The sequence below is a fragment of the Alligator sinensis genome, unplaced genomic scaffold (genome assembly GCF_000455745.1).
Source record: "Alligator sinensis unplaced genomic scaffold, ASM45574v1 scaffold118_1, whole genome shotgun sequence".
NCBI lineage: Eukaryota > Metazoa > Chordata > Crocodylia > Alligatoridae > Alligator > Alligator sinensis.
Genome location: NW_005841850.1, coordinates 4,845,888 through 4,861,207, shown reverse-complemented (window position 1 = coordinate 4,861,207; position 15,320 = coordinate 4,845,888). Strand labels below are relative to the sequence as shown.

General features: G+C 44.5%; 1 protein-coding gene across 5 annotated transcripts in view; it reads right to left on the bottom strand.

The window, feature by feature from the left end:
* RAP1GAP2 (RAP1 GTPase activating protein 2) overlaps positions 1-15,320 on the bottom strand; it is a 318,047-nt gene that overhangs the window by 175,583 nt on the left and 127,144 nt on the right. For 4 of the 5 annotated variants that reach the window (XM_025210745.1, XM_025210753.1, XM_006016109.3 and 1 more), the window contains one exon: positions 5,143-5,178. In XM_025210745.1, coding sequence (XP_025066530.1) covers positions 5,143-5,178 — 36 coding nt within the window. Of the gene's footprint in view, positions 1-5,142; positions 5,179-14,034; positions 14,140-15,320 lie in introns of those variants that run through there. The other variant, XM_025210770.1, reaches the window with a different exon arrangement.

The window sequence follows — 15,320 nt, the reverse complement described above, 5'->3', positions numbered from 1 at the left end:
ACAGAAAGAGGCTTTTTGATTACATCTTTTTGTTTGTTTTTGTGCAAACCCACTCTCTCAATTTTAACTGAAAGGTGGAAAGGTGGGCAGAGGGGCTGACATTTTCTGAAAATCCAGAAACTCTGAAAGGAAAAGGCCAGATCAGTGGAAAAGAAACCCAGGGCTGGGCTGATAAAGTCCTGTGCAGTCTCTCTCACATTTTGTCCATTCTCACCATAAGCAACTTGCTCCAGGAGGCTTCCCAAACTCGTTTGTAAAGTATTATCACAGTCTAATTGTTCCTGCCAGTCTGACTTCCTGCAATTCACTACAGGCTGCACTTCATAAGAGGTTGAACATCCTGGTTCTGAACTAACACAGCACATGGAGCAGAAGCCCACTGAGTTTATGTATTTAAAACCAACCAGATGCCCAAGTCCTGTCGTCAAGGAGAATCAGAGAATCAGTGTGCAGGATGATTTCAAAACTTAACTTCATTAATGAATTTCATCCAGTCTTCCTCTCCCTAGCTTGTGCACCCTTCACACAGATGCACATCTCTCCATCCCCCCCAGGGCATCCCTATTTACGCTGCAATTTAGAGGTGCGACTGCAGAACATACGAGCGCACCTAAGCTAGCCTTAACCTACCAGTAGTTGTGAAGATACAGCAGTATGAGCTTCAACATAGACTGTACCTGCCCATCTACTTGGGTGGGTAGCCCATGTTGTCATATCTCCAATACTCCCGGTACCCAGCTGTCTGGACTACAGTTAACCCCATGCTATAGTCACACCTTCAATTGTGGTACACTTCCCATCTTCCAATCACTGTTATGTCAAACTGAAGACAGACCCTTCCCATTTTAGGTATATGACTTGTGCATTTCCTTCCCTTGCTCTGCTGCCACATTCTCATTACAGCTTCAAAACACTTAACTGGGATGAACCCAGTGTTTTCAATCACCTACCACCCGGGTCTGGTGCAATGCCAGCAGTAGTAGTTAGCGCTGACACAGCACTTTGAACACAACGAGGTGTAGAGCAAGCGGGACTGAATGCTGTGCTGGACCAAGCAGGTTAAACACACATTTTTGTGGCTGAATTGTTTCTAGAAACCAAAGCCTACACCAAGCAAACAACTGACACAGACCCTAGCAATACAGAAAACACTGCCCAAGGCAATGCAGGAGAAACAATTAAATCATTCTCAGCACCACGGGAAAAATTCTACAGAGATTTTTTTTTCCAAAGTGGTAAACACTGGAACCTGATTTAAAGTCCCCATTAATTCAGTAAAAGCATCAACAATGAGCTCATTAGGAAAATTTCTCTTATGCCATTTACCATGGGCATGCAGCTCACTCATCCGGCAGCGACCCAGAGGGATTTCTCTGCATTTTCAACGCTAAACAATAATTTATGCAAGTAATGATTTTTAGGGAAAATAGATGAGCAATTACTCATTCACATTAGCTCAAACTCAACAGGAGTGAGTCCAGAAGATTACTGTTTGCTTTGAAGTAGAGCATGGATGTATCAGTTGTGATTGGGGCCACACACATGCACACAGTTCCTGCCACAAACAGCTTACAAGAAAATAGACTGGATAGATAAGGGGTGGGAAGGGAAACGGTGTGGATGTGACTTGTCCAAAGTCATATAGTTGGTCAGGGATGGGCCTGGGGACAGAACCCAGCTCCAGTCCCTGACCCACTGGACTTCACCTGAATAAATAATACAGCTTGAGTTCTGTGTCAGGAGCTCCTTGCTTGGGTTTCAATGCTAGCAAATAGTTTTGCAAGATCTGGGGACAAGGCCTAGGGATACAGCCCATAGCAAAATGGTCCATGCCCTGGAGACGCAGTTGCTGTTACTGCCACATCAGTAGCACTAGCTCTTCGTTCTCTGGAAACATGCCCAGCATCTTTTGTGAAACATGAAGACAGCAAGAGTCATCAGCAATCATGGCAGATGTGAAAAATACTCTCAGTTATAGGGAGTGAGGCAGAGCTTAGACCAGGAGCTCGTGAACTTCAGAGTAGTGAAAGCAATGCCCACCTCTGGGCTGGTCCCAGCTGAAAGGAGAGGTGCTGATGTTTGCCTCTCTCTCTAGGGCAGGTTCAGTTCACTCTGAAGATTAAGAGAGATAAGTCAGACACTTTGTAGGACCTGCGTTTGACTCGGGGCAGGATTCTGGAAGGGGCTGAATGCCCCAAAAGTGTTGAGAGGATTCAGCCTATTTCACAGCCCCTGACAGTGCCAGCCCTCCATTTTCAGCTACAGTCCTTGTGCTTTATGCTCTTATTTTGAGTGAAAAGAACGGCTTTCTTTGGACAGTTTCCTCAAGAGCTTCTCTATAAATGAAAAGGTTGTGTTGTCTCAGTGATGTGAAATGATCCATTAACTAATAAAGTTTTACTGCAATGCTGGCAAAGCGGGAACCAAACATTATTTTGACCATATAAGAAGCACATTGGGAAATTTTGCAGGGTTTTCAATAGGCTTTGGTTCAGACCTTAAATTGTGAGCACAGATTTAAAAAAAATGGCAGCTGCTAGAACATAGGGCCAGAGCTGAAACAGGAATGAGAGCAGGTGAGTCTAAGGCAGACATCAGACATCACTATTACTCAGGGAGGTTCTCAGACAAAGAAATTGGGGCTCCTTCAAATGGTCTCCCAATGACAGACAGCAGAGCAGATACCTCAGCAGTGGTGGGTGGAAATCAGGTTCGCCTCCAAGCTATAGGGAACAAGACGAAAAACCCTGAGAAGAGCTGAGATGAGCAGGAGTCGCCTGGAGCTAGGAATATTATTGCCTTAGCTCATTGACTCATAAATAGCAATTGTCCAGGAAGTGATGAAACCAATCCATAACACACGAAAATCCAGGAAGGCATCAGAAGTTTGCCAGGTGGAAGCCGCTGTGTCTGTCAGCTTAACAAGGGAAATTTGACAGTCTGTCAAGACAGCGAGCTCAGGATGATGTTTACCTTGAGAAAGCATCATGCAAGATGCTGGAGATGCGATACTGATCTGCAATTGCTAAAAATGGAAAAGGGCGATGAAGCGCTTTGTGATGTTTGTAGCAATGGCACCGGGTCTGAAACCTCGATTCACACTATTATGTGTTCCCCTCCCTTGCTTGATTAAGCTACACTGCCAACCTACACCAGATTAAGCTCCTTTATGCTGCATCACTGTTTTGCTGTATGGATATACCCAGAGACCTCCCAACACTGCTGTGACAGTAACCACATTAGGACCACTAGCCTAGACTAGGCACCAGTGAGTTAAACATCCTCTTTAAATGTGCTAGCAGCAGGGCTATCAGAAAGGGTATGTTGACACAGTACCATGCAATTTAGGGCCTGGCAGCAATATAGCTGTATTCACATGACACTCTGCCTTCACCTGGCTGGCAAGTAACAACCACACTACCCAAACCACTGACATCTCACAACTGATTTCCATTCCTGTGCATGACAAAACCAAATCCTTGCTAATCTCCCTGTTTCCAAAACCAGTGCCCCCCACACCCAAACAGCCCCAGCACGGTCAATAAGCTAGTGGGTGAGTCGTTTGTCAGGGATGTAGGACACTCCAGTAGATGTTCCTGTTCTGCCATGTATAATGAACCCAGTTGCCTCCATGCAGTGCAAAAGGATGAAAGGGTTGTTAGGTACATCCTCATTTTTAAGCCACCTTCAGCCTCACCTGAGATTTTTCCCAAGCAGCCTTAGGTGAATTTTAATGAGGTTTGATACCGGACTCCCTAAGGCTTCTTTGAAAACGCCATACATAATGTATTTAACATGACGAATTTGTGCCTAGCAATAGGTAAAGGGAGCAGTGGAAAAGCAATACAGCCCAACTACAGCATAATCCCATGGAGAAACCCCTTGATTTAAAAGCAGACCCATTTTTTCCAGTAGTACAAGACATAGCACCCAAAGAAGCAGAGGTCCTGGTGATCTGTGTCATAAAGGTGAGAGATGGCCAATGCCATTGAGTTCCCCAAAGGAAGCTGACGGCTTATAAATTAGATGGTCTTATTATACAGCCTTAGCCCCATTTAAAAGACAGTCATTGTATTTATTATAATCGCTGAGTACATGAATCACCTTGAACTTCAGAGGAAAATAAGCAGTGTGAGGTGCCTAAAAATAGCTCCACTAACGAAATGAGGAAATAATCAAAAACAGAGAAGTAGAAGGCTTACTGTTCATCTTACCCATGCATTGTCAGCCACACAGCACATGGGGGTCAGAAGGGACCCTTGTAAGGGTCCCTACTGTCTTGAAAGTCTCCAGGTGAAATCCTGGCTCCACTGAAGCCTTGTTCTCCAAGGTTGCAGTTACTCAAATGAATGGGGCTGCCACCTCTTTCCTCAGGAGACCTTCCCATCCCAAATGACCTAGAGGGGGACTTAGGCTTGACACCATTCAAGTCCTGTGTTGAGAGTTTAAGTTGGATTTTAAGTCATGCTTATATCTTGGGCTGGGGACCCTCTGCAGCGAAGTAAATTGATCCCAAATGAAGAAAGAATTTGTGTTCTATTAACAGGGCAAAACAATGATGTTGGTTTACATCGGGGGTGGCCCACCCCGCTGTGGCACAAGCACAAGCAGTCCCTATATGTGGCATACAGCAGGCAGGGGAGGGAGCAGGGAGCCCAGTGGCAGAAAGCAGAGACGCAGATTAAGCAGGGAGGACGGGGAAGGAAGCAGAAAGCAGAGTCACAGCATGGGCAGGGGAAGGGGATCAGACTGGCACCCAGGGAGGGTGCAGGGCTTATTTGTAGCACACCTGCCAAAAAAGGTTGGTCCCCACCGATTTAAGTGAAGCCGAGGAGCTCCCCAGATACCACCTCGCTCACAAACCATAGTGTCATAGTTGATATCAGTAAAAGTGCTCAAGCTGGAAGCCCTGCTGGTCCACCCTGTGGATAGGCTCTTGGATGGATTCATCAGCTGGGTAGTGGCCCACAACTCTACCTTGACTAAAGATAAAATTGCTCAGAAGTCACACCACAGTACACATCTAAACCCACTGATAAGCCCAAAAGCCAAACTAGTTGATCAGATCCTCTGTAGTTACCTATTTAAAAGCCTGACACAAAGGTAGCATAATATAAGAGAAAAATCCAATCAATTACTTACTTCATCTTCAGGCTGGCAAGCATGGTCTTGTCAATCCTGGGAAAAAGGAAAAGAAAAGAGTTACCAAATATCCACTGGTGTTTGGATCTTCTAGACATTCCCAGTCCTTTTTCTCCTGCATGCATTGTGTGGCCTCTGGGTTGCTGACAAGATGGACTAGACTGGCTTTCTCCTTCTGAAGTTTAATATATTCAAATGGAGTGACTTTCATCAATGCAAAAAGCTCAACCATGAAATAGCATGTTCTACTTGGCCACACCAGAAAGTAAGCAACAAGATAACTCATGAATTGTATATAGTTGGTAACCAATTAAAAAGATCCTGCTGGATCATTTAAAGCTCCAGAGATGTACAAAAAGCAAACCACCATTGGCAGCAAAACTTAGATCAGAAACAGCCAGCTGTCCACACTGACTACTAAAATGGTCTTTTCTAAGCTACTATGGACAATGAGGTTTTATTGTGAAGCTATTCCCCAGAGTGGAAGCTCCTAGCTTGTCACAGGATATAATTCCACGGCCAATCAGAAATAATCCAGTCAGCTCTACATCAATCAGATCCAGATCCACAAAGGTATTTAGGCACCTAACTCCCATTGCAATCGATGGGACCTTTGTAGGTTTTGCACTCATCTTTATTCAAGCTTCTGGTAAGGCATAACTACTACATGGAAGGGATCTTTGTATTCAGAGCATCTTTATGTCCCAACTCACTCTGCCCTGGTTGATAATCCAGGAAAAAAGGGTTTCTTAAACCCTTTGTTGTAACTCAATATATTAAGGCATACCTTCTCCCTAAATGAAAGTGTCAATTCACAAGCAGCTTAGGGGAGAGGTTTGTGTAGTGTTTTGGCTTAGTGATCTAAACCACACAATAAAACAATAGTCTTGGCAGATCGGACACCCCTATACTTATATTCAGGGCACCATTATGCCAAGTGGTAGATGAGCAGACAGACAAAAATGCTTACCTGGTGAAAATACCTTCAGGTTCCTCTCCCCAACCCCTATCCTCCCCTTAAAAAGATCCATCTTGGCAGCCACAGGATTAAAACAAGCTCACTGTATCTGTAAGCCTGTCACAAAGGCTTTTTTGTTCCTCCAAAAGTATAGTTGTGTGTGTGGACACAGGGCTGAAGTGATTTGCACCATTTCACGTGGGAGGCTTGAGACAGAGGCATCCAGGTCCCTTGGGGCAGAGCTAAACCTCTCTCCAGGTGCACAGCCCCTGCCCACTACTTCCGCTACATGTGTGACAAGAGCTGGAAGTTGCTGTCACTGTTAGAGTGGCTCCGGGCACGTGGCTATCAGCGCACCCAAGGTTTAAGAGCAGTGCTGGGCACACAATGTGCATAGCAATCATACTAGACTTCTTGCAGAGAGCAAGGCTTGTTTGCATAGCGGCATTTCCTAGCACAGTTGAAGGTGGCATAAACCTGCCGATGGACCCCCAGACCAGGGACATGTCCACTGGGCCATGAGCTTGCCTGCATGCTTGCTCAGATACAGATCATTCACAGAGGATTTAAAGCACTAAATCAGAGCTATAATTGAAAGATGAAAGGCAGAAATTGTATCTTATAGATGAGCCCAGTCTAACAAGATTGACAGGTTGGAAAGAGTCCAGACAACATCAAATACACCAAGAATGTTATAAGAAATCCTACAATCTCCATTTGCTGCTATGCTATGTATAAAAAAAATCAGGCTCTGCTATGCTATCACCCGGCTGTTCATGCGTCTGTACTTCTATATCCCCATCTGTACAATGGCCTTTTACCTACATCAGCATGGCTGTATGGAAGCTGCAATTAACATTTGAAGGTGACATCTCATAATATGTAACAACACATCAAGTTATCTGATTCCTAGGGGCTTACGATCCCAAGTCATTGTCTATTTATTTGGGACTTTTAAAAATGATAGTTGCGAGAGAAGCACTTAAGGCAACCTCAAGATTAATTAAAACAGATAGGATTAATATCTCAAAATGTAAAACCCGGGTCTGTTGGCAGTAACTGCAAATGCAATTTATCACATGGAATTAATTCCATACATCAAAAGAATCTGCTTTTGCAATCATAGGAAACATTTACTGCCGCTGAAATATTCTTTCCCATCTATAAGCAACTTTACCTGAGCTGACTCCAAAGAGCAAACTCCCCTATCAAGAGCAGGCCTCACAGGTTAGCTAGGCAACACCAGGCCAGATTCTGATGTCACTTACATTAATGCCACTTTAAAATAACTTCATTGAAAATGGTGATATTAAGAGTGGCATTTGTGCAAGAGATCAGCCTCTCGTTGAAAACACAGCATGTTCTCTCCTTACAAAGGAGCTGAACATAAAGCTAGGTCTAGCCCACATTCACATCTCGCATGTTAACTCTTATGCAATGTCCTCCTGCCAGTTGTGCTAAACTTAACCTCCCCTGTATACACTGGGTATTTCCTCCCTTCTTCCAGCAAATGTTTCACAAGTGCAGAATAAAACCATAGGGCAAGCTGGCTCTGATCCCATTTACTATCTACAATAACCCCTTAATAATCCCTATATTTCTTTGTTTCTGGAACTCGGGACACACCGGGCTGGAGCCCTCAGCCAGGCAGGGCCTGGTGATGGGTCATTTTATTCAGTGGCAAACCTTCCAGCAGATTTGGGTTGGGCCTGCTGAAACCATATTTACAGTAAGACTGCATAGCTGGCTCCTCTCAAAATGTTAAGTTTCTTTCTTCTCAAGGTCAAAACCTCAAAAAATGACAAGACTCAGTAGATTTGGTTTCACTTCTGTAGACAGTAGCTCCCTGAAAAGGCAACTCAATCACCTTCTCTGAGCACAAGTTTCCCTCTATGAAAGGGGAGATAGTGATCTGTATCTACCTTTGTAATATTTTTACAGCCCAGAGAAGAGTTTCAATAGAAGAGCAAAATAGTCATTACTCCAGCTCAGGCCCTTCTCAGTAACCCACCAAAACCATTCAACAGTTCACCCTTCACAAACTATATTTCCCTGCAGCACACAGAGGCTTTTGCGATCCTCTCTCAAATGTCTTGCAGAGGTGTCTGACACACAGCCGTGCTGTACCCTCACCCTCCATCATGGCCCAGGGGAAAGTATATAGAGGGCCTCTGTTCACTAGTGTCTTGCAGGCATATAGCTATGTAACGCACAAGTAGGGACAGGAGTTGGAACTGATCTGCCCAAGCCGGTGCATCAGGGGTGATGGTTCAGGACGAGATGTGGCATAGCATAGGCACTCTCTCCTCCACTGTACATTGTTTGGAAGGTTTAATAAGAACCAGTATTCCCCCCTCCAGACCTTTAGTAACACTGGAAAAGGTGAGCCCATGAAGGACACAACAGGTCACCCACTCAGCCTCCCCTAGAGCTCCACTGCTGCAGACTCGGACAATTTGTTCCCCATGCTAGGGATTGGAGCCAACAGGGTCAAAAAATCCATGGAAAATAGCAAAGCTGCTACTCCTGTGAATAAGAGGTACCCTCAGGAGTCAGGCTTGCAGGATACAGCTCATCATTTGAAGGCTCAGAGCCCTAATCCGACTCTCACTGGATGGAAGTGGATGAGTATTTCCCCCTAGACTTTACTGGGCTCTAAAGTAATTTACTTCACTGCCCCTCTTTAACATCCACTAATGTTCTCAGTTTCTAAAGACTGAGCACATTATTGCCCCTAAAAATAAATATGCTATGCTATACTCCCAAATTAGCTCCAGGCAGGGTCAATTGAAAAGCATCATTAGCTGCTAAGTGCTAAAGCCGTTCTCAGGTCTCAGTAAGTCAAGCTGAACCTAAAAGCATATTTCTGCAAATTCCTGTTGCCTGAACTTTTTAACTACTGCAAATGAGCTAAGTGGATTGTGGGTAAATGATACCATTTGCTCTTTGAGGATCCGTGCTGAAATATTTATAGGCAACACGACAGAGCTGAAGAAAATGGATTTCATGAAGATGCAAACTCAGAGAGAAATCTGTTGGTCTGCTACCCAGAAAAACAGCCTTGCTTCAGGAAACTAGAGTGTTGAGATGACTATAATTAGGACCTGTTCTAATTAGGAGTCTCCACACTCTTACTATGACCCCACCTTAGGGAGGAAAACCACAGGCATCACCTGCTACGAGGCAGGTCTTCCTGCTTCACAACTCTAAATTCTCACACACACAGCCTGCCACCCACAACTCCCAGGCTACTTTTGATTCTGCCTCCATGGCTTACATACACAGTCCTAGCATTCGCTTGGAGGCTGGGCAGCACATGCACTTGTGTGATATAACAGATTCTGGGAGGGGAAAGGGGACAAAAAACTGTCACCCACTTCCAGGCACGTGTCCATGGGCCTCAGGCTGCAAAGACCTGATAGAAACAGAGTTTTGCCTAGAGCCAGCTCTTGGAAAGGGCACGGGTAAAAAGCTGTAGGGTATAAGGAGTCTATCGTAAGAGCTCTTGGCTTTTTCAGAACCAGATCTGTAACTAGACAGCGGTTATCACTGCAGGCAGTTTATTTTACTTCTAATTTCTATTACAAAAGGGCACTGTGATCTTGTGATCTGAAACTCTTGACCCCAGTGTTAACTCGCTGCATAATACTGCCTGAGTCCCAAAATCTGAGGGACCTCACGGGTCATGTTGTCCAGCGAGGCAAAATATGCTGCTATTCCTAACCATCTCAGACCAATGCCCATCCTACCCTTTCTCCTCTTTGTGCTTAAACATCCCCTTGTAAAACAGGATAGTCATAATCCCTTCTCCCACACCACTGGATCTAATTAGTTACGATTCCTGCCACGCTTCGGCTCTTCCCCATTCTTCGAAAAACAGAACAGAGAACTGTTGTGCAAGGGTGTCATCACCCAAGTTGGCCAAGAGCCAGATTCACTCAACCCAGAGAGAAATGCAGCCAGGAAAGCAAAACTAGTCTACAATGCGCCCAGTGCTGGAAACTAGCAAGTACTGGAGGAAGAGGAGCGCAGCTTTGTCCAGCGACTCGCAAACACTATTCTCAGGGTTCTCACAGAAAGGGTGTGTCTGAAACCAACCCGCCAGCCACACCTCTATTCAATTGTGGTGAGATGGAGAGATGCAAGGTGCCAAGTGTGTTAGCAGGTCACTTCCTTTCTGGTAAACAGAAGTGGCTTTTTTTTTGTTTGTTTTACTTAACACTCAGCTAAAACACCACCATTGGAAATCACTTCTCACCAACTCACACCTAGTGCACTGACCAAGCCTTGCAGTCCTGACTCTCATTAGCTACAGCAGTGGCTAAAAGCTTTTCTTACCCTGGTAAAAGCAAAGCCAGATTTTTGAGTCTGGGTATCAGCCCCTACCATGCCACTGGTGTAGACATCAAGGGCATCTGGAGTTAGATTAATGAGCAGCAGGTGGCAGAGGTGTTTTTGGAAGAGTTATAAATCTTCATGATTTATACTTGCAGCCAGTGACTTCAGTACCGAGGCGTAGGAGGAATCTCATAATTGCCTTCTGTAGGATTTTTCCTCTGCAGTTCTGCCCACTGCTCTGGTCCTAGGGCAGATGGACGATCCAGTAGGGCACTGTTTCACTGCTCTTACATATCCATCTATAGGAAACTGGCCTGATTTAGAGATGGTCTGGGCACCTGGAGCTCTTTAACTTATTGGTTGCTGTTAAGATTTCTAAACTGAGTCCTCTGCTCCAAGGCCCCTATGGTTTCGTGCAGAGGAATGGCATTCAGTGCATTAAATGCATTCAAGCAGACTGGTACTCTATCCACTGCTGCTGCTGCTTTTTATTCAGTTTATTTCAAACAGAAAAGGTTACTAATGCCTCGCCCTAGATCAACAAGACTACCATCAGGGAAAAACAGCAGGAGGCACATCACACAGCTATATTTTCTTCATGTAAACCTTGGGTCTCATGGTCTTCAAAATTTCCAATGATAAACGATTCCTTTTTGGAGTGAGCGTAAAATCCCCTGTGTTTCAGACATCTATGAATCCTAGCCCCTTAGTCTTGGAATCTGCTAGTACTTCCCTCCTTCACCTTGGAGGACACATCAGCTATACTGATATATTATTTCATGTCCTTAAGGCAGTGATTCTCAACAAGGGTGCCACGGCACCCTGGGGTTCCTTGACATCCTTTCTAGGGTGCTATGGGGTGCCACAATTTTGGCACTGTTAGGCCTAAAAGCACAATTCACAAGATAAACCCAGAGATTTCACGTATAAATCCACAGTTGTAGACTTTCTAAAGAGTTCTTCGTAACAGAAGAATTGCTCTATTGTTTTTCTGTAGTCCAAAAAAGAGTGAAAACAAACAGCTGATGGTTTCTGAGGGGTGCCTTGAGTCTATCCAGGGGTGCTTCAAGTCTAAAAAAGTTGAGAATCGCTGGCTTACGACATTCAGAGGCCGAATTCTGCATGTTAAATAGTACAAATACACACTGGCTCCAGGAACTTCAATGAGACAGGACTGAGCACTATCCCACCTGAGCAAGAGCATTATAACTGGGCCTAGATTAATCAAATGAGCCAACACACTGAACTTGGGTCTAGATTAACAGTGAGGCTTAAGTTATGGGAAAGGTGCTCTTTGCAGCAAAAGCTGCAAGCTTTGTTTGCAAAGTCCTGGCTCTCCAAACAATCTGCATGACCACCGTGTTTCTCCAATCAACTTTATTTGGAAGTCTTCACATTGGAAGCACAAAAATATATATGTGTTTTCCCCTTAACTCCACACCCCATGACCTGTATTTTGTCCATCTACTTATCTCTAGTACTGCATACATCCCCTGTGAATTGGCCACCCAGACAGGTTCCTAGGTTTTCCTCTACATCAGAAGATACTGGAGTCAGGAAGACATTGATCCCACCCAAAAAACCACAGTTTAGGGTTCATCCATGCTTAAATGGCAATCCAAAAAGCAAGAAACTTTGATGCTTTGTCCTTTGTTCCACATTGCCATGAAAGAAAACAATATGGTACAGTGATTACGTTTTCTATTTCTATGTTTAGCATTTTATCTATTCACACCCAAGATATAAAAAGCAATGCAACCTGAATGATTCAGCCAACCAACAAGTGGATCTTCTTCATCTTCTCCTCGTGTCCTTGTCATAAACTAGGCTATTATTTTTCCAGAATTGTGCACAAGCAATAGCTCTTTCCGTTGCTGCAGTGAGGTCCTCCTTCATACTGGTCTCACCAAGGAGTCAGCAAATGAGCAGGTGCTTCACAGTCAGCAAATGAGCAGGTGGGCACTTCACCGCATTCACATATATTCGTGACATTAGAGTAGTCCTATTGATCATGTTTGTTTTTCATCTTTCAGTTTGCATGCACAGGTGATTCAGGCATTGCCATACTGGCCAGTCTAGATCGGCCCCTCTGGGAAGGTCTTCCTGGGGTTCCAATGAGGGGATAAAAATCCAGGGCTACGGGTCTTTTTAAGCTAGTTTACCTGCATTTGAAGTTGACATGTGACGACCTACATCAAATAAGTATGGCAGCATCCCAAGCAAGACTTGAGGAATGAGTGCTTGGTTACATTCAACTGAGAGCTGGTCCAGACTCAGAATTTCTGACATATTGAGTTTCCAACATTGGAACAAAAATTTGAAGTTTTCCTACAAAACAAATAGGCTAAAACCTGATTCCTGAACTCTAACTGGCCTCATAAAAGTGCTTCCCTTCCAATCTTCCTAACTTCTACAAGTCAAAACAAGATTGCTCAAAGGAAGTTCTTCCACTTTAACACAGTGAGGCACTCAGAAGAATTTCATCAAAAACCTCAGTCAACTTGGGTTTGGGGGGGGGAGGGGCATTGTCAACTCAGCGTATTTCAAAAGAAACATCTGTACACTTAAAACTACAATCACAACCAACACTGGGATAAAGCAGGTCCCTTTCAGGCTCAATACCAAGTCCAATGCACAACGGTCAGTGAACTACCCTCCCATACCTTTAAGTTCGAATGAGAGTGAGATATTAGATGAGCATCATGGCAGGAACCTCTTTCTCCCTATGCTTTACCTGTGTCCAGTGGATAAATCAGTTTATTTTATACTAAAAAAAAAAAAAAATTGCTGGTGCACCCATCAATTGTAACCTCATCACAAGTTCCCAGACCCCTTAGAACAGGCAGAAAATAAATTGCTGTCTGGTAGGGGAAAATAAAATCATTTCCTCAAAATATTTCCTGTGTAAGTCAACACGTCTCTGGGAAAAGGCACATCAAAAATAATATGCTTTTTAAATCAGGGAGCAGGTGACAACCTTAGCAATAACTAGGGAGGATAAATGGTACAGTGATGAATCAATCAATGGCTGACAATCCATCCTGGCCTCTAAGGATCCGCAGTAAATCAGACAAGACCTCTGGATAGATTTGAACTGTAACCCCTTGGTAGGAAACAAAACAGCCTTTTCCTACATGCATTGTAATACTCTGTTTAAAAAGCGGAAGATGTCAAGTGACTGGATTAACTGCAGCACGACACAATGCATCTCTGCTATTACAGAATATACAGCCAATGAAAGCCACTGGAAACCTATGCACATGTCGCCTTACCAGTTGGCATCAACACAATCAAGTGTTTTGGCCAGAAGAGAAATGTCCTGTAAAAACACCAAACTGAAACCTAGAAGGGGTTATCCCCCACACTGATCAGAAGGAAGGGGAAAAAGACAAACCCTAAAAAGCATTCACCCATTTCCTTCCAACCACACTGCTCGGGGGAAAGCCCTTTCCTCTGCAGGGTCTACATCAAAGTAGACCCTAGGAAACCCTCCGGCATTTGTGGTTAAGATTTCCCAAAGAAAACTAAACATGAAACAACTTCCCCCCACCCCCTTCTTAACCATTACCCCAGCAAGCAGAAGGTAAGTCACCCACCATCCATAGCCTCCAAAGGAGACGCTGCGCTTCCTCTGAAACATCACGGCTGCTCAGCGGTCCTCTCTCCCCAACGTCGCTAGTTGTGCCCCCAGTGCTGATACCTCAGGGCCGCCACCAGCAGCAAGTCGAGGGAACCACGCCGAGGCATGAACTGATCTGCCCTCAGCTGTGCTGAGACTTTTTTTAAGCAGCAGGGCGGGAGACGAGGGGGGGGAAGCCACTCTTACCGCATCCTGTACCCAGCGCTGAGACACTGTGTGAGTGCTGATTAAGGAGGGGTCTTTCCTTTGGGTTGGCTGCTGCTTGCTAGCCTCGCTAAGAAAATGTAGAAAACTTCAGTTTCCTTTTTCTCAGGCTTTTCAATACCTCTGCATTGCATTTCTTCTCATACTCGAGCACAAGGTTTGGGGGCAGCCTGAGGCAAAGCCCGCTTCAACAGATGACCCTGCCATCAGCTGGATGACACATTTCATGCCAGTTTGTCCTTGGTATAAAACACAAAAGTCAGTGGCTTGATATTCAAATATGGCCACTCCAATGATAACAATCTTCCATTAGAAGCATCCTAGAAATGTCCCCTTCCTATGGGACATTTTAAACAATCCTATGCAATTTAAGAGGTTTCCATTTTCCAAAGGACGCCATGAGGAGGATAAGAGTTAAAAAGCACCCCAGAGAAAGGATCTGATTCACAGCTGATATCAGTCAGGACCAGATCACCAGCTGGTGGCAATCACTATAGCTCCATTGATTTTAACCAGCTGACAACATGGCCCTATCCATGTTTTAACAGAACCATACTAATTTCACCCCTGTTGAATTCTACGGGGCTTTTTAAGGGCCTGATTTCCCATTGGGGAAAGATGCCCATTGATTTCTGTGGGTTTTAGAGTAGGCTTTACAGCAACCAAGAAAATTAAAAACTCATATCTTCCTTCCCCAATCCCTTTTCTTATACACCTTCCCTACAATGTTAAATAATCCAGGATCCTTCTCCTTTTCTTGCCTGCTCAAGATGCTGTGGGCAGTCTAACAAGAGACCACCATAAAACACACATGTAAGTCAGTCTTTCAGGTCCTGCATCATATGCTACGGTCAGAGCTATTTTCTAACAGCTTTAAAGGACAGAGCATCAACATCCCACTCCAAAACCATGAGGTTGAGCCCCCTCATTGGACCAGACAATGCACCGTCCATTAAGCTGTTGCAAGTCATTAACAGGTCTCTTCTCCCTAGTTCCTGCGTCCTTGCCATAGTGAGAGAAATATCTGCAGCCTCTCCA